General features: G+C 27.1%; 2 protein-coding genes across 3 annotated transcripts; one reads left to right on the top strand and one right to left on the bottom strand.

Moving 5' to 3' along the window:
- The first annotated feature begins 7,328 nt into the window (after positions 1-7,328).
- LOC111286765 (uncharacterized) lies at positions 7,329-9,401 on the top strand. 2 transcript variants are annotated; one of them, XM_089762041.1, is made up of 3 exons: positions 7,329-8,002; positions 8,097-8,190; positions 9,053-9,401. In XM_089762041.1, the coding sequence occupies exons 1-3, from the start codon at positions 7,388-7,390 to the stop codon at positions 9,136-9,138; spliced, it is 795 nt and encodes a 264-aa protein (XP_089618167.1). In that variant the 5' UTR covers positions 7,329-7,387; the 3' UTR covers positions 9,139-9,401. The 2 variants fall into 2 exon arrangements, with proteins under 2 accessions (XP_089618167.1, XP_022732687.1); XM_022876952.2 differs by lacking the exon at positions 9,053-9,401 and having other exon boundaries at positions 8,097-8,393.
- An 879-nt stretch (positions 9,402-10,280) lies between these two features.
- LOC111284289 (E3 ubiquitin-protein ligase ATL9-like) lies at positions 10,281-10,983 on the bottom strand. The gene has a single exon (XM_022873003.2). The coding sequence runs from the start codon at positions 10,855-10,857 to the stop codon at positions 10,360-10,362; it is 498 nt and encodes a 165-aa protein (XP_022728738.1). The 5' UTR covers positions 10,858-10,983; the 3' UTR covers positions 10,281-10,359.
- Positions 10,984-18,995: the final 8,012 nt, after the last annotated feature.

Raw genomic sequence — 18,995 nt, 5'->3', positions numbered from 1 at the left:
AGAGGCGGTGAGAAAGCTTTAGAAACAACTACTTGAATAAGAATTGTACTTGCTTACTAAGTAGTAAAACCGCGTGGGCTTAGACCGACATTGGCACGTTTTGGCAAGTTTTACTAAAAATTTTAGTTCTCGACTTTGATTGGGTAAAAGTTTTGTTTGCTGGAAAAAGTAAAAATAAAGTTTTTAACCTAATTGGTTGATTTATATGGATTTTTACTATAAGAGATTTGGTTGATTTATATAGATTTTTACTATAAGAGATGACACATAATTAATACTAAAAGTTGTGTCCCTTTGTATTTACTAATAGTTATATTTCTTTGAAAGACATATTTCTTTGAAAGAATAGTGTTTATATAAATAGACATTTATATGGAAAAGGTAAAAATAAAGTTTTTAACTTAATTGGTTGATTTATATAGATTTTTACTATAAAAGATGATACACATAATTATTACTAAAAGTTGTGTTCCTTCATATTTACTAATAGTTATATTTATTTAAAAGACATATTTCTTTAAAAGATGGTGTTTATACAAATAGACATTTATATGAATAGTTATATATGTACAAAGAGACTTTTATTTAATTATAAATAGAATTCCTCTTCCTTTTTTAAGATACAAGATAGAAAATATCTCATACAAATATTCTGCATATCAAATAAAAGCCAAAAAAAGCCCCATAAGTTTTCCATAACCAAGTCTTATAATTCTATTTTTATGCCAATTAAGGTTCAATGGATTAATTTTGTTAATGCAAAATGTAGACTTTATTGTATCTTTAAAGTTTATCGTCAATAACTCTTTAGCATATCAATTAATCAAGTGGTGGGGATGAATAAAACCTTAAGGAAAGGCTAGTAATTACTTGTCTTTAAGACTTTTTTCAATTTCTTATGTTTTTCTAAACTTCAAGTTCTAACAAGTATTTCACAAATTTAAAATTTAAATCTTAATAATTATAATTTTTTATTTTTAAATTGTTGTGTAAAAACATATATATGAACATTAAGGTTTAATATAAATGATTAGGGTAGAGATATAATGTTTGAACAAGATATATGATTTGATTATGTTTTATTATTGTTAAAGTGATGTTGTTTCACATTTAATAAATATATAATTTCTTGTAATTTTATATTCAAGTTGGATTCCTCCACTTTTTGCCAATTTGTTTTAAAATTGATGTTTAACATGATATTAGAGTTAGGATTTTCTTCTATTACTCTTTTCAAATCGTTTACGTATTAGGCTATCAATTTTCGCTTACACGTAATATAGGCCTATTTCACTTACAGTCAATTGGTTTTAAGTTGAATACTTAATATATTATCAGAAGCAAGAATTTTTTCTGTTGTCCTTTTCAAATTTATCACGTGATAGATTTTTTTTCATATCTGTTTACGTGTGATGGAGTCTATTAAAGTAGTATTATCTTACATTTAATAAATATATAATTTTTTGTATGTTCAAATTGAATCCCTTTATTTTCTACCAATTAATTTTAAATTGTAGAGCTGCTAAGCGCTTAATTGGAATATGGTTAACCCAATTTCAAGGCACAAAACTCAACTCACGTTTCTCTTGTTTGTCATTGATTTTTTAGGTTCTGATTTTTGAACAAATTTTCAATCTCGAGTTTTTTATTCGTAACTACTTTAGTCATAAAGAGGAAAAAATGAAGCCAAAAAAAAAAAAAAAAAAAAACAGAGTGGAACCAAAAAGGGGAAAAAAGCCAAAAAAATAAAGAGAAAATAAAAAAGGGAGAGTTGGTTGAACGAAAGTCGATTCGTTGTCCAATTGAGTTAAAACTTTATCAATAGGTTTATGATTCAGAGTTTTACATTTTTAACGGTGAATATTGGGTTTGAAGCTCTCTAAGAACAAATTTAAGGTGAATTTTTTAAGTTACTTATTTAGTGAGATTTCTTCAATTATCTCTCTAGTTGTTGATTAGCTTTAGTTTTAACTACAAAAAAATTTTGTATGTCCATTATTTGATAGTGGAGATTTTTTTGATGGCCCGTGAGTTTTTTTTTTCTCTACATTGGAGGGGTTTCACGTAAATTTTAGTGTGCTTTATTTTTTTTACATTGTTAATTGTTGGTTGTTGTCTATTGCTGTGGGTTTAACCTTATATGCATTATATAGTAGCATAAATTCTAGGAAGAACCAAAGTTCTAGATTCAATATTTGATAATTATTAAAATTATTAACCACAATCTTAATATTTTTGTTACTCTCGGTACTAGTTTTGTTACTTTTGGTACTGGTATCGATCTAGGACTTAATATCGATTTTATTTCTAAGACAAAAGTGAAGAATTTTCCAATTAAAAAATTTTCTATGTGAAAATTTACCCTTAACATCTAGAATATCCGATATGTTGTTTTTGCATTATTGTGTTTGTTTCTTTAGGCTCAAAAAGTGGTATTAGAGTGAGTTATTTTTAAGACATCGATATAAAAGCAACCCATGACAAAAATAAATTCTGTTTGAGATCATGAAAGGTGATATAAGTTTTATGATGAAATTAATAGCATCAAATTATTCAAGTTGAAAGCCTATGATAGAGAATCATTTATATTGTAAAGATTTGTATGAGTCGATATGAGGTGATTCGACTAAATTAGCAGATATGAAAGATAAAAATTGAAATAAGTTAGGCAAAAAGACATTGGTTACAATAAAAAAAATAGGCTAATATCATCGTATTTCATCATGTAGCACAAGAGATAGATGCTTATACTATTTGAGAGCATTATATGAGAGAAAAATAGGTATGAATAAAATTATGCTTGTTAAAAGCTTGCAACTTTACAGTACAGGGATGTACGATCTATTATAGAGCACTTGTGTGATTTTTAAGATATATTTAATCAAATGACTACTATAGAGCTTAAGATGGATGATGAAATAAATGTATTGTTTCTTTTGGGTTCATTCCCAGATAATTAAAATACTTTAGTTGTGAATATTATTAATTCAGCTCCTGATTACAAGGTAACATTGAAAATGGTAAAAGACAATATGCTTAATGAAAAAGTAAGATGAAAAGATTTAGACCTTGAGAATTAAGCTCTTGTCACAGAGAACAGAGATAGAAACATCGAAAGAGGTAAAAACTCAAAAGGTTATAGTAAGTCTAAACATAAATCATAGTCCAGAGATAAAATGAAGTGTTTTCATTATGATAAAACATGTCATATAAAGCGATACTGTAAAATCTTGAAGCAAGAGTGAAAAGATGAGCAAGGTAAGAGTTCAGATAATGATAATATTGTAGTAGAATTTAGACAGTGATTTAGTTATGTTAATTTGTACACATGTTGATTGTAATCATGTTGGTAATTTCGACATTGAATGGATAGTTGACACAAGAGTGGCATATCATTGTGTTTCTAAAAGAGAGTTATTTATAACTTACAAAATAGGAGACTTTGGTTACACCAAGACAGGAAACAAGAGTGTGTCGTAAATTATTAGGATTAGTGATATTGTTGTATAAACTAGTACGAACTACATGTTAACTATGAAGGATGTTAGATACATTCCAAATATGAAAATAAACTTACTTGTTATTAATGTTTTTAATAAGAAAAGATATAAGAGTTGATAAAAGAATGGGCAGTGAAAGCCTTTCAAAAGATCTATGATAGTTGCATTTGACACAAGTTTTGATTACATTTTCCTATAAAGCACAAAGATATGTAAACTTTAAAGTAATGAGATATAGAATCTCTTCCTTCAAAACTTTTTAGTATTATTTTATCTAGCATATATGTGATAAAAGATATACATTAAAATATAAATTATATCAAACATCGAATTTAAAATTAATTAATAATAAATAAATAAATTTAACTTAAATATAAAATCACAAGTAATTTAGGATTTAACATATATAAAATATTATTATTTTAACAAATCTCATTGCGTCGGATACAATAATAGGTAAAATGCATAACAAATTCAGGTATAAGAAGAAGCTAGGCTCTGATATCATGTTAGATATTTTTATTTATTATCAATTAATTTTACGTTAGATGTTTAATATAATATTAAAATATAGATTTTATTTTATTTTTTATCGCTTAATACTCTTTATAAGTTTGTTACTTGATAGTTTTACTTACATATAATGTCACATAATAGTTCCAACTACATCAAATATTAAAGTACTTTTTATTTGACATCTATTAAATTCTAAATTTCTTGCAGTCTTAATATTATAGTTAAACTTTTTCACCGAATTTCAATTGTTTTTTAGCTTGGATGCTTAACAAAATCTTGATTTAATTTTTCAATTTGTGAACACCTCTTTATGCTAACAGAATTATTGGAGTTGATAAAGATCAAATATTTCGCTTATAAAATCTAAATTCAATTCTTACAGCTAATATATTTTTTTTATGAGCAATCTATAAGTCTAATGTGAATATTCCCTAAAGTTTGCGGTATATTTTAACCCGAGAGCCAACATCACTTAAACTTTGCTAACAAAAAAATATCTTTATTCTTCTAAATTTCGACCTCTTGTTCCCAAAAGAAAAAGAAAAACGAAAAAACATCTGTTTGTTTGTACTCGAAGTCACAGAAAGAGTCATTGAAATTGTTTTCTCATCAAACTTTTTTAAAAAAGTTTAATGCTTTAGGAAATTAAAGGGTCATTTGGAGATGTTTATTTTGTGTTTTATGTTTCTGTTTTCATCTTTTTTGGAAATTGGAAACAAAATTATGTTTTGTGGGTTGTTTTTGTTTTAAAAATAAAAAATTGAAAATAAATTTTAGGAATTGTTGGAAGTGAAAAAAAAATTGATGTTTTCGATATTTTGAAAACATTTCGATTATTGTTACTATATGGGTGAATAGCACGCGTGAGTGAACAATATCAGTTTTAATAACAAAATATTAAAAGATGATCATCAAAGCTATCAAAACTTGGATTTGATTCTCAGACAATTGATAAACCAGCCACTCAATCACTTTGTATTGTGATCCTTTATCTTGGTGTTTCTGCAACAAAAATAAAATTTTCAAACATGTTTCCAATTTTAATAAATAAAAATAAAATAAAACAAAATAAAATAAAAAAATATATAACTCACAACAATGCCAAACATTCCGTGTGTTAACTTCTTTACATTTTTCATTGTTTGATGTATAATGAAAAAAAAAATGTTGGTGAAAGAAAAAAGTTATTTAAGAAAGAACCTCTAAAGTAATTAAAGAACATGACGAAATGTTTTAAACAGATTCATTTGCTTTCTTAATGGGTGTGTATGAGCATATTTTATTTTTCAAAATATTAGTATCCCAAACGCAAGTCAGAATGTCATTCTTGGGAAATCAATGCTTCTTTCTACACACAAAAAAAAAAAAAAAAAAAAAAATCACTCAATAAAATTTTTTTTTCCAAAACTAAAAACCCTAAAATAAATTGATGTTTTACCAACTGAATTTTTGCTTCCTTTCTTTTTTCATAAAAGAGGTTTTCATCTTGAATTGCCAATGTTAGATTATGCAATGGACCACATTTGATTTTGACCTAACTAGCACATTCAATAATTTTTATAAATGGAAATATTATTGTACATAAAAATGAAAATTCTCAAAGGGCCAAGCTAGCTTATCTAATGAGCAGACGACAGCCAAACCAGAAACATATTATTATTTACATTGACACATGATCTTTTTAGCATTTGCAAAAAATAAGTCAAGCAATGGACCAACTAGAAAGAAAATCGTAGTTTTATAACTTCATTTTTAGGATACAATGGATTAGAAGAAAAGGCAAAGGGCGATGGTAGCATTCTCCTATAAGGCTCAAATTTAGCTCACCACCATTGGAGGACCCAACGTGATAACATTCTCCAGTTCTTCCAAACCCAAACACTTTGTAATGGTCGCTTCTATGCTTTCCATGATTGCATTAGCTGCAGATATGGCTACGTAGATATATAGACTCTACATCTGCCTCTGCCAAGTGGTAAAACTATTAGCATTATACAATTCAAATTTTATTAAAAAGGCATAAGTGTCCAAAGCAAAGAAACAATGTTAAAAACCAATCTGGTAATAAGGGGAAGGTTTAAGAGTCAAGAGGTTCAATTGGAGGTTGATGTCAGCATCACATAATGGATAATTTAAAATAGTATGCAAATAGAATAATGATAAAAGTCCTAAGTTAGTGGCCGGGAAATGACAATGAATAGGATGGATAAATTTGAATCAGAAGCAGAGGTGTTTGTGACAATGGAACATGTTTGTCTGAAGCGTGACATATTCATAAAGAGTGCACTAGTGAGAGAATAGCTGCTTCGGACAGCTGTACCCTACTTTTTCTCCTTTCCTCTGTCTACCTTCCTTTGTCTGCATGTGTTTGTATCTCCTGGCCTCCTCCCCTGTACACCTCTTGTCTCAGTTCTATCAGCAGAGGGCACTCTTACTGCTTTGCTTCCCTTGTAGTCTTTATGCTTAACGTTGATCATGTATCTTCAATTTTGAAATATTGGAAATCTCATGTGTATCTTCTATTTATTGCTCCAGCAGAGCCAATCTATGTTGGAGATCCCCAACAGCCCCATTCTCCAGATATCTATGGAGTTATAAAGCAGCCGAATCTTAACATTGTTAGTGGACTCTCTGATGCATTATTTCCACATTTTAGCATACATAGTGGACAACCAAACTATTTTTCTATTATATTCTATAATTATATGACCCTGATCCACTGTTGAAAATTAGTGAGTTCAATCAGTGTATGAACTAACTATAATGTTAAACTTTTTTGTCAGAAGGTGCCATATTCCAATCCTGTTGAGAGATAACTGAATTCAGGGTATTGTCTTTGATATCAGAGGTTTGCTGTGAGTGTTATACCATGGGTGATATGTGTCAGACACTGCTAGTATTTACAGGAGTTAAGGCCGAGGAAAAGTGCTATACTTCTTTTAATTTTAGCAACTTTCTCTGGCCCCACTATTCATTGTCGAGAAATAAAGGAGAAATTCTCCAAAAATTTCTTTGGAAGGTAGAGGAATCCTCTATCCTTGCGGAGAAATCTTTCAGAGATCCGCCTGTAAATGGATCTTTAGTTGAATAGCGATACAACCATTTCCAGCTGGAGCTTTTGGCATTGTAGCCTGAAGGCTTTGGTTGGATCTTTTATCTTCTGTGATCCTCAAGTGTCCGTTATTCTTGGGTACATGGAAGTCACTGTAATTCTTCCAATTAGAAGCTATATTGACATCAGTTATAATGGAAATCATATTTAAAAAGATGATCATCTTTCTTTTTAAGAATAAGTTATTCAAAGTGATTTTCTTATGATTGTCTTTTTCTGTTTAATGCCCCTGTAGATAAATAAAGGATATAATTCCAAGATGAGTTCTCGGGATTCTTGTATGGAGGGTGCAAAATTTAATATGGTGAATGGGTCTGAAAGACAGGAAAGGAAATCTCACCATCAATTAAAATACAAGTCTTCTGTTCTTTGTTCCAACCCTTTCCCTCGCCAGAACTCTTCGTTAAATAGCTGTAAAGGTTCCTCTGAAAAAACTGCAGTCTGTGACTGCAAAAGAGGTAGGATGAGCTCTAAGCTTTCCGTTGAAAGGATAGGATCAGATTCTCTTTCTAACCATCCTGGCTCCTATGGTGAGAAAATTGCTAATGAACAAGAAAAGCCTTGGTTGCATGACGATGATAATCATACCTATAAGGCACCAAAGAATGAAAACCACTCTAGAACTTCAAATTTGATACATCGGTGCAGTGAGTTCGTGGGACCTGAGAGAGGGCCCTCTGCAAGGATGTCAAAGGTGTCATTATTGGGTTATATTTCTGCTCGCATGCTTTTTCATTCAGAAGTGGCAGTTGCAAATGTTTTGGCTAGAAAATCATGTGTTTCACATTCATGCAGGTGGAGAAACTTGGTGGCGAATGAGCTAAAAACCGGGTACCCAGTCAGAGTTAAAACTGATCCAACAAATGAACTGAGAGTAAGTTGAAGCTTTAGTTGCTTCCAGTCAAGCATGCATACCATGTCCAATGAATTAATGTTTTGCTTTTGAAACCCCTCTTTCATATTTTAAGGTTGCTAAACGAGTCAATGTTGAATTTCCTCTGCAAGATTTTGTGGCAAATGCATCACATGCCAGATTGCCTCTGTTGCAAATCCGACTAAAGGGTCAGTATTTTATTTATTTTTGCCCCCCTTCCTGTTTTATCTATTGGCATGTGCACATGCCAATGAGATTCTGCTTGTGTATTTATTGCGATCTTGCATGTTTGTACACATAGGCATCTATCACACATGTATGTTCGTAATTATTGTGTATGGCTGTAATGCATGTTCACTCTTGTTTGTGCTCTTCCTTAGGAAATATTTTGGTGGTGCTTTGCTTTGGTTATTAGTTTATGAGATTAACTTTACAAATCATTAAATAGTGTTGCTTTGATTGGTACCTCTGGCCATATGATTGGCTATTGGAGCAACATTTATGTGTCTGCGTGAGCGCCTTTCAAGTGATGAGGAAAACACAATACAATTGTCTGGGTTAAGCATCCTACTGGCCTAAAACCAAGTTTTAGTAGGTTGAGACCCAACATAAATAGAGGGCCACAACAAACCTTGTAATCTACAAAATCTTGGTGTCTGAGGAAAATAAAGCAAGGTTCATAGCTTAAATAAAATTCTGGATTTGGAAGTACAGCTTTAGCTGAAAACTAAACTAATATGGGATAATAAAACACTCACGAACAACAGCCTATTACGTGAAGTATTAATTTGGTAATTCATATTAATTAAGTCTTCCATTTTGCTTCTCTTTAATCAGTGTAAGTCTTGTATTGTCTATTTGCTTAATGAGCAAATGACAATAGAGTAACTGTCACTTCCATAAAAGTTATGTCTGTGCATTTCCATGGTTTACCGGGCAACCATTGTATAAAAACTGTAGGTATAGCAAGGGATAATTATGTATCTTGGTTTCAATCTTTATTGCATTTATATAGTTGTCAACCTTTGAACTGTTTTATATGTCATCTAGATCTTCCATGGATGTACCATCTAGCTTCAGCGAGGATGAAACTGCAGAAACTAGTTCTTCCTCGGGTTAACGACACTTATGGTTGATGGATTGTTCTTTGTAGAGAGGCTGTCTGGAGTCCTTGAGACACGTATAACGTTGTATAGTTGCTTTTGTACATCTGGGAAAAAGATTGTCTTCCATCTTACTAACTGGAAAGCACTGCTAAGAACATTGGGCACGGACAGCATTTTTGTTTATTGTATTCTGTCCTTGAATAATGTTCTACTGTTGATATGCGTACAAAATCTTTTTGGATTATTTAGTTAATTAAATGCTTTGTGAAGGAAAGTCGTCATGAATTTTGGTGAATCAAATCTTATGCCAACTCTGAATAACCAACATCTTACATAGCAGCTTGCATATCATATTTATTTATGTCAAATACTTATAAAATATAAAAATTATTGTATTTGAAGCTTAAATTTGATCTGGTTATTTAAGAATATTTAATATCTGTAATTATACTATATGAAAATGAATAAATAATTAAATAATATATATACATTAATATTTTATATTTGCATGTTTTCAGTCTCACCTAAACATCACTTTAAATTAACAAGCTCATTTTTTAAGTTTTATTTTATTAATTATTTATTTTAATATAGTTAATATTTATTATAAATTTTTTTTTATATTTTTATTTGAAAAATTAAACAATTTTCAACTTTAGCAGACATAGACAGCTCCTTTTAAAAATAAGTCAAGCCTACACAATAAAGGAGACTTATATTTTGTATCGGATTTAGACAAATTTGAGGTTTATTAATATTCTTAGATCCAATTCAAATACAATCTAATGGGATTCATAAATTGATTTAATTTAAAGATCTAAATTTTCAAAGCCTCGTTCATGTCATAATAATAATAAAATTATTATCAAAAGAATTATTTCTAAAAGAAAAGATTGTCTAATACAGATACATGATATTAACATATATACTTTTCATTTAAATCATATCATATAATTATATTATTTAAAAAATTTATTTGTTATTAAATAATTAAATGATTTATTAAAATTAATATTCACCGTTTAATTATTAGAAGTAACGTATGAAAAATAACCGATTTTTTTAATAATACAACTATATGGCATAATTCGAATAAAATAATTATATACTGCTATTGCAGAATTGTTTCATACATCTTTTCTCTATTATTAAAACTTGTTAAAAAGCAACAATATTAATAAATTCCTTCATTCAACAAAAGCATAAAAATTTTCAAAGAATCCAATATAACCTCTTTTAAAACTAAAAATTCTAAAACTCAAAGTATTTCCTAGTCAGCATCTCACATCTACATAAAGGACAATTGGTTTTCCTCTTAACCCACTCGAAAATACAAAAACCATGGAACTTATGGCTGCAGCAAATCATGGTTCTAGCTTCCTCTCCTTTCTCCATATCTTCTTGACAAATCCCACAAACTTGTCCATCTTCTTCAATTTTCACAGCATTAGTTCCAGAAAAAGCAGGATCAATAGTTTCAGCCAAGATTTTAGCCAGCTCAATCCCAACCTCTAACTGAACTTCCATTAACGTTGATTCATAATCTCGGTTGGTCTGGCGAGCCCTTGACATGGCAAGCCTTGTTGTCATGGTTTCACACTTGATGAACTCAAGTTGTTCATCGTCCAACTTCTCTGAGAAAGTAGTTCTTGGATCGTAAGAACCATCGAAAGTTGAGTAAAGTCCCCAGTTGCTTAACCTGTTCAGGGTTTTTGCTTGCCGGGTAGCTATTTGTTTCACAATATCCATGGCGATCTTAAATATATAATACTCAATTGATATGTAAACGACTGGTTTTTCTTTTAATTCTTGAAAAAAAAACGTTTTGGAAAGCTTAAAGAAGTCAAAGAGATGGTAGACGAAGAAACTAATTAAGAGTAATGATTCAGAAGAGGCGGTGAGAAAGCTTTAGAAACAAATACTTGAATAAGAATTGTACTTGCTTACTAAGTAGTAAAACCACGTGGGCTTAGACCGACATCGGCACGCTTTGGCAAGTTTTACTAAAAATTTTAGTTGTCGACTTTGATTGGGTAAAAGTTTTGTTGGCTGGAAAAGGTTAAAATAAAGTTTTTAACTTAATTGGTTGATTTATATAGATTTTTACTATGAGAGATGATACACATAATTATTACTAAAAGTTATGTCCCTTCATATTTACTAATAATTACATTTCTTTTTCTTTAAAAGACATATTTCTTTAAAAGAATGGTGTTTATATAAATAAACAGTTATATGGATAATTATATATGTACAAAGAGACTTCTATTTAATTATAAATAGAATTTTTTTCTTTTTTGAAGATACAAAATAAAAAATATCTTGTAGAAATATTCTACATATCAAATAAAAGCTAGAAAAAGCCCCATTATAAGTTTTTTATAGTCAAGTCATACAATTATATTTTTATGTCAGTTAAGGTTCAATGGATTGATTTTGTTAATGTAAAATACAATCAATCATTAAGTTTTATTATATCTTTAAAGTTTATTATCAATAACTCTTTAGCATATCAATTAACCAAGTGGTAGAGAGAAAACCTTAAGGAAAAGCACCATTACATGCCTTGAAGACTTTTTCTATTTCCCATGTTTTTCTAAACTTCAAGTTCTAACAAATATTTCACAAATTGAAAATTTAAATCTTAATAATTATAATTTTTTATTTTTAAATTGTTGTGTAAACACATATATATGAATATTAAGTTTTAATGTAAATGACTGGGGTAGAGATATAATGTTTGAACAAGATATATGATTTGATTATGGTTTATTATTGTTAAAGTGACGTTATTTCAAATTTAATAAATATCTAGTTTTTTGTAGTTTTATATTTAAGTTGGACTCTTTCAATTTCTGTCAATTTGTTTTAAGATTGATGCTTAATATGATATTAGAGTTAGAATTTTCTTCTATTACTCTTTTCAAATCTTTTACGTGTTAGGCTATCTATTTCTGCTTACATGTGATATGGGCTTGTTTCACTTACAGTCAATTGATTTTAAGTTAAATACTTAATATATTATCAGAACCAATATTTTCTTTGGTTGTTCTTTTCAAATTTATCACGTGATAAACTTTTTTCATATCTGTTTATGTGTGAGAGGATTTATTAAAATGATATCATCTTATATTTAATAAATATATAATTTTTTATAATCTTATTTTCAAATTGAATCCCTTTATTTTCTACCAATTAATTTCAAATTATATTGCTAAGCGCTCAATTGGAATATGGTTAACCCAATTTCAAGCCACAAAACTCAACTCATGTTTCTCTTATTTGTCATTGATTTTTTCGGTTTTGATTTCTGAACAAATTTTCAATCCCAAGTTGTTTATTCATAACTACTCTAGTCATAAAAGTTTAAAAGGAAATGATAGGCTTTAATTTGAATAACATGAAATTTTTGTGTTCAAAGTTTGCTACACACACAACCATTATTTATGTCTCTCACTTCCAATTCAAACCATTTGACACAACCGAATCCGAAATATTATTTGATTACATATTCCTATTTATGTATTAGTGTTGATTATGTTTTAGGCCAAATTGCTTTAAATTCAGTTATATGGTTGGTCCGAAGAAAGAACTTGTTTAAAACATGCCCTTGTCTGAACTTCAAATGGATAGGACAAATTTGCTATTTATGATCACCCTCATCTTTGAGCATATATAATTTTATATTCTCAATTGTAATTTTTTAATTTTTTTAAAGATGTAGATTATTCTTTTTATTAGAAACTCGAAAGAATATTAAAATTTATATTAAAAATTCAAGCTTTGATATTAATTGTTAGAGAAAGTTTTGTTTTCTTCCACTGATAATATCATGATTGTGATAAAACTGATCTTTCAAGATTTTAACATGACAAACATAAATGTAATTGGATTTTTTTTTATATTATATGTGATATTAAATTATATAATAAAAAGTAATAATTTACTATCTTCTAAAATTTTACTTTTTTATGATAAAATTTGTTATCTCGAAATGAAAATCAGAGCTATAACTTTCTATTGAAAACAACTCGTTTTACACTATTGAAGTAAGATTTTTGTCAGCTTTACCTTTTTTTTGTTATCTTCATTAGAATGTGAAAAAAAAAAAAAAAAACAACTTTTCTCTTTCACTAACCCTTTTAATATCTCCAATCTTAGATAAAAGTGGAATTGGATCCCATAGTTGCTAGCCATAGCTGCTAGAAAAGATGCATGAAAAAGCTTTGTTATAATATCTGGATATCTTGATTTGATTGACTTAGTTTGAAATAGTATTAAAATAATTGAGTAAATTAGACTTTAGATTGACCTAGCTATAGTTATGTTATTTTTGTTTATGGATTTAATAATTTGGTGATATGATCTGAGGTGAGAGGTCATGTAGGCTGGCTAGTTGTAGCCTTCTACTCAAAAATTAAATGACTCTTACTCACATGCGTCACCCTGCTTTTCAGAGTCAATCAGTATCTCAACCTCCACGTCAGGGCAGCTTCTTGTTGAAACTTGAGGGGCCTTGGCCCCCTCAAAATTTTTAAATACCTAACATATATGTTGTGAAGGATTGTGTTATTAGAACTTAAAGATGTATTGATTTCCCCTAAAGTTCTAAAATTTTTAGCATGCGTATATATTTTTTCTTCAAATTAAAATTATTATTTTTATGGTTTTATAATTTAATTTTATGTACTATTATCATTAAAGAGGGATTAAAATGATATTACTATTTGTCTATTTGTTATACCAATCAATTAATAATTACTTTAAAATCTTTAAAATTAAGAAATTTGTCATAAGTTTTAAATTACAATTATGTGAATTTAACAAAAATCAAATTATTTTTTTAGTTTTCTCAATAAGACTCTAATTTTCAACAAAGTCATAATTATATGATTTTTATTTCTTTCTAACTTCAATTCTCGTTTTCATGTGATTTTAATTGTTTCATTTAATTTTATTTTGGATCTCTATTTAATACTATCCTAAAATCTTTTTTTTTTTTTTAAATCAGAGTCTAACCTTTTTTAAAAAAATAGGAAAAAAATCACAGCTTCTAATCTTAAAATTTCAACTTCATTCTTTTAAAATTATATTTATTTTTCTTTTTTTATAAAAAAATTATTAAAAATTGATTTATTTATACTATTTTATTTCAATTTTAAACTACAAAAAAAATTTTCTATGTCATTGAAAAACTATACTATCATAGTAATATTTTTATTGTACAATTTATATGCTTGATTTTATTAATATATTTTGTGCTTATTTTTTATTAATATATATATATATGTGATTGAATTTAAAAAAAAAAAAAAAAGAGATAAAGTATTAGTATAATTGGCCCTCCAAAAATATACGTCAAGATCCACCGCTACTCAACGCGCCTATAAAATCCACTGCTAGCTAACTGGCTAGTATTTTACATTTTGAGGATATCCTTTTTTTTTAAGTTATATTATTTGGTTTAATTTTTTTTTCTTAAAGAGAGAATTTATTATGCACAAAAACACATACATATACCATAAGTTTTACTAGTTCAATAAAAAAAATAGTAAAAAATTATTCCATTTGCAAGAAGCATAAATTAAGGGTCCATCAGAGACAGATCGTAAAATATGTTTGAGGGGTTTTGATTTCCCAAAATTTTGAAATTTTTTATTATGTATGTGTGTTTGGTTAAATAAATTCTAAATGATTCTCTTCAACTAAAAATATCAATATTTTTTATAATTTCGTAATTTAATTTTGTGCCTTACAATTTTCTTTTTGTTACATTGTGTCTTGCAATTTAAAAATGTTAAAATTATATTATTATTCGTCTTTTATTATATCCACTAATTGTTATTTAGAAATTTTTAAAATTAAGAATTTTGTTATTTATTTTAAATTATAATCACTGATTTTAACTTTTTAGATTTCTTAATAATACTAAGTCTTTAATCAAGTATTAAATGTATTTGCTTGTGAAAAAAAATTGAATCTTATTTATTGGAATATATAATCCAATACTTTATTAATAGATTACGCGAAATTTTTTTTTTTTAGCTAATTACAAATTTTTCGGTTCATATCATATTTGACTTTTAATTACTTCAAATCTCTATCTTATGTTATTTTGCAATATTTTCAACATAAAATTCAGATCAAAATCACTTTAAATGTCAGAAAAAAAAATTCCATTGATTTTCAATTTCAAAATTTTCAACTTCATTTTTAAAAGTATATTTATTTTTCTTGTTTGTATAATTTTTTTAATGATTGAATTATGCTTATTTGTGCATTTTTTTTATTTTCGATTTAAACTATAAAAAAATAAAGAAAATTTTTATATTTCATTGAAAGATTATGTAATTAGTAATTCTACTATTAATTTAAAAGTAACATTATTTTTAAACGGGTGTCATATTCTAAACTTACTTTTATTAATGTACTTTTTTATACATATATATTTTAATTAATAAATATGGTTAAATACATTTTATAAAATTAGGTTAAAACATAATATTAATTGATTCTTCAAAATCGAATATTAAAATTTATCATTGTGTCCAACGATAGTATAATCTATCAATCAGTGTTAAATTTTTAATTTTAATAATTAAAATTTAATCATTATAACTTCAAATTAAAAAAAATACTTTTAGATGAACAATACTATATATCTAAATCAAAATTTCATATATGGTCTAGTAAAGTTTCACAACTATGAACCATACAAATAAATTCATAAATTAATATTGTATTTGCAATTTGAGTAGTAAAAAAATGTTGAATTAAAAAAGGTTCAAACGATTTGACTTTTCTTTTATAAATATATATATATATATATATATATATAAATGCATTTGGCACAAGTTTTGATTACATTTTCCTATAACCGCACAAGGATATGTAAACTTTAAAGTAATGAGATATAGAATCTTTTTCTGCAAAACTTTTTACTATTATTTTGTCTAGCACACACGTAATAAAATATATACATTAAAATGTAAATTATGTCAAATATCTAATTTAAAATTGTTAATAATAAATAAAAAAATTCAAGTTAAATATAAAATCACAAGTAATTCAAGATTTAAAAAATCTGAAATATTATCATTTTAACAAATCTCATCACGCCAAATGCAATAATAGGTAAAAAAGTATAACAAATTCAAGCATAAGAAAAAGTTTAAGCTCCGATACCATATTAAATATTTTCATTTATTATCAATTGATTTTATATTAAATGTTTAATATAGTATTAAAATCTAGATTTTGTTTTTTTTATTGCCTAATACTTTTTATAAGTTTGTCATGTAATAGTTTTACTTACACATAATGTCACATGATAGTCCCAACTATATCAAATATTAAAGTGATTATTATTCGACATCTATTAAATCCTAGATTTTTTGTAGTCTTATATTAAAATCAAACTTTTACATCTAATATCAATTGTTTTTTAGATTGGATGCTTAACAAAATCTTGATTTAATTTTTCAATTTGTGAACACCTTTCTATGTCAACAGAATTAGTTGAGTTGATAAAGATAAAATATTTTGCTTATAAGATCTAAATTCAATTCTTGCAACTAATAATATTTTTTATGAGTGATTTATAAGTCTAATGTGAATATTCACTAAAGTTTGCTGTATGTTTTAACTCAAAAATGAGATAGCGTACTTAACTTAAACTTTCCTAACAAAAAAATCTCTTTATTCTTCTAACTTTCAACCTCTTGTTATCAAAAGAAAAAGAAAAACAGAGAAACATCTATTTGTTTGTACTCCAAAGTCATAGAAAGAGTCATTAAAATTGTTTTCTCATCAAACTTTTTTAAAATGTTTAATGCTTTGAGAAATTAAGTGGTTATTTTGAGATATTTTTATTTTGTGTTTTATGTTTCTGATTTCATCTTTTTTGGAAATTGGAAACAAAATTATGTTTTGTAGGTTGTTTTTGTTTTAAAAATAAAAAATTGAAAATAAAATTTTAGAAATTGTTGGAAGTGAAAAAAAAAATTATGTTTTCAATATTTTGAAAACATTTCGATTACTTTTACAACACGGGTTAACAGTACACGTGAGTGAATAATATCAGTTTTAATAACAAAATATTGAAAAATAATCATCAAAACAACCAAAACTTGGATTTGAACCTATGACAATTCATAAACCATGTACTCAATCACTTTTTATTGTGATCCTTTTTTAGTGTTTTTGCAATAAAAATAAAATTTTCAAATGTTTTTCCAATTTTAATAAAATGAAAATAAAATAAAACAAGATTTTTAAAAATATAAAACTCACAACAATACCAAACATCCCCTAAGCTAACTTCTTTTACATTTTTCATTGTTTGATGTATAATGACCAAAAAAAATTTGGAGAAAGAAAAAAGTTATTTAAGAAAGAACCTCTAAACTAATTAAAGAACATGAAACAATGTATATGAGCAAATTTTATTTTTCAAAATATTAGTATCCAAAACATAAGCCAGAAAATGTCATTTTTGGGAAATCAATACTTTTTTCTACACAAAAAAAAAAAAATTCACTCAAGCAATATTGATTATGTTATAGGTCAAATCGCTTTAAAGTTAGTTGTATAGTTAGTTCGGAGAAAGAACTTGTTTAGAAAATGCCCTTTGTCTAAATTTCAAATGGAATGCACAAATTTGTTGTCTATGTTCACTCTTATTTTTTAGCATAATAATTTTAGATTCTCAATTGTAAATTTTTCATTTTTTATTAGAAACTCGAAAGAATATTAAAATTTATATTAAAAGTTGAAGCTTTGATACCAATTGTTAGAGAAATAATTTTGTTTTCTCCCATTGATAATATCATGATTGTCATATAACTGATCTTTCAAGATTTTAACACGACAAACATAAATATAATTGGATTTTTTCATATATTATATATGATATTAAATTATATAATAAAAAGTAATAATTTATTATCTTCTAAATTTTTTACTTTTTTATATTAAAAATTGTTATCTCCAAATGAAAATCATAGTCGTAACTTTATATTGAAAACAACTTGTCTTATACTATTGAAGCAAGATTTTTATCGACTTTACATTTTTTTGTTATCTTTATCGGAATGTGAAAAAAAAAAAAACTTTTCTCTTTTGCAAACCCTTTTAATATCTCCAATCTTAGATAAAAATGGAATTGGATCCCATAGTTGCTAGCTATAGTAGCTAAAAAATATGCATGAAAAAGCCTTGTTATAATACATGGATATCTTGGTTTGATTGATTTAGTTTGAAATAGTTTTAAAATAATTGAGTAAATTAGACTCTAGATTGACCTAGCTATTATTAGAAATATAGGATCTAACCCCATTAGTTTTGGCAATTAAAAGGCCTAAAGCCTTCTTACCTTTGACTATGAAATAAAGCCTTCTATATAAAATGGGGCAATTTTTGGCGTTAAAAGAAATAGAGAAATAGAGTGGCATTGAAAAGGGTAAAAAAAGGAAGCCAAAAAATAGAGAGAAAATAGAGAAGAAAAAATTGGTTAAACGAAAGTCGATTCATGGTCTGATTGAGCTGAAACTTTATCAATAAGTTTATGATTTAGAGTTTTACATTCTGAATGGTGCAAATTGGATTTGAAGCTCTCTAAGAACAAATTCATGGTGTATTTGTTGAGTTTCCTATTTAGTGATATTTCTTCAATTGTCTAGCTAGTTGTTGATTAGCTTTAATTTTAGCTAAAGAAAAACTTTGTATATCTATTATTTGATAGTAGAGATTTTTTTTACGGTCTGTGATTTTTTTCCTTTACACTGGAGGGTTGACCACATAAATCTTAGTGTGCTTTATTTGTTTTGTGTTGTTGGTTGTTAATTATTGATTGTTGTCTATTGTTATGGGTTTATTACAATATATTG

This window comes from Durio zibethinus, chromosome 6 (genome assembly GCF_047325235.1).
Source record: "Durio zibethinus cultivar Kanyao isolate XHJ-2024 chromosome 6, ASM4732523v1, whole genome shotgun sequence".
NCBI lineage: Eukaryota > Viridiplantae > Streptophyta > Magnoliopsida > Malvales > Malvaceae > Durio > Durio zibethinus.
Note: the sequence above shows the minus strand (reverse complement) of the source record. Positions and strands in the feature narration are given on the sequence as shown.

Coding starts and splice junctions, on each gene's coding strand:
- LOC111286765 (XM_022876952.2), top strand. CDS start 7,388: ATGAGTTCTCGGGATTCTTGTATGGAGGGTGCAAAATTTAATATGGTG. Junction 8,003..8,096: donor ATCCAACAAATGAACTGAGA/GTAAGTTGAAGC, acceptor TCATATTTTAAG/GTTGCTAAACGAGTCAATGT.
- LOC111284289 (XM_022873003.2), bottom strand. CDS start 10,857: ATGGATATTGTGAAACAAATAGCTACCCGGCAAGCAAAAACCCTGAAC.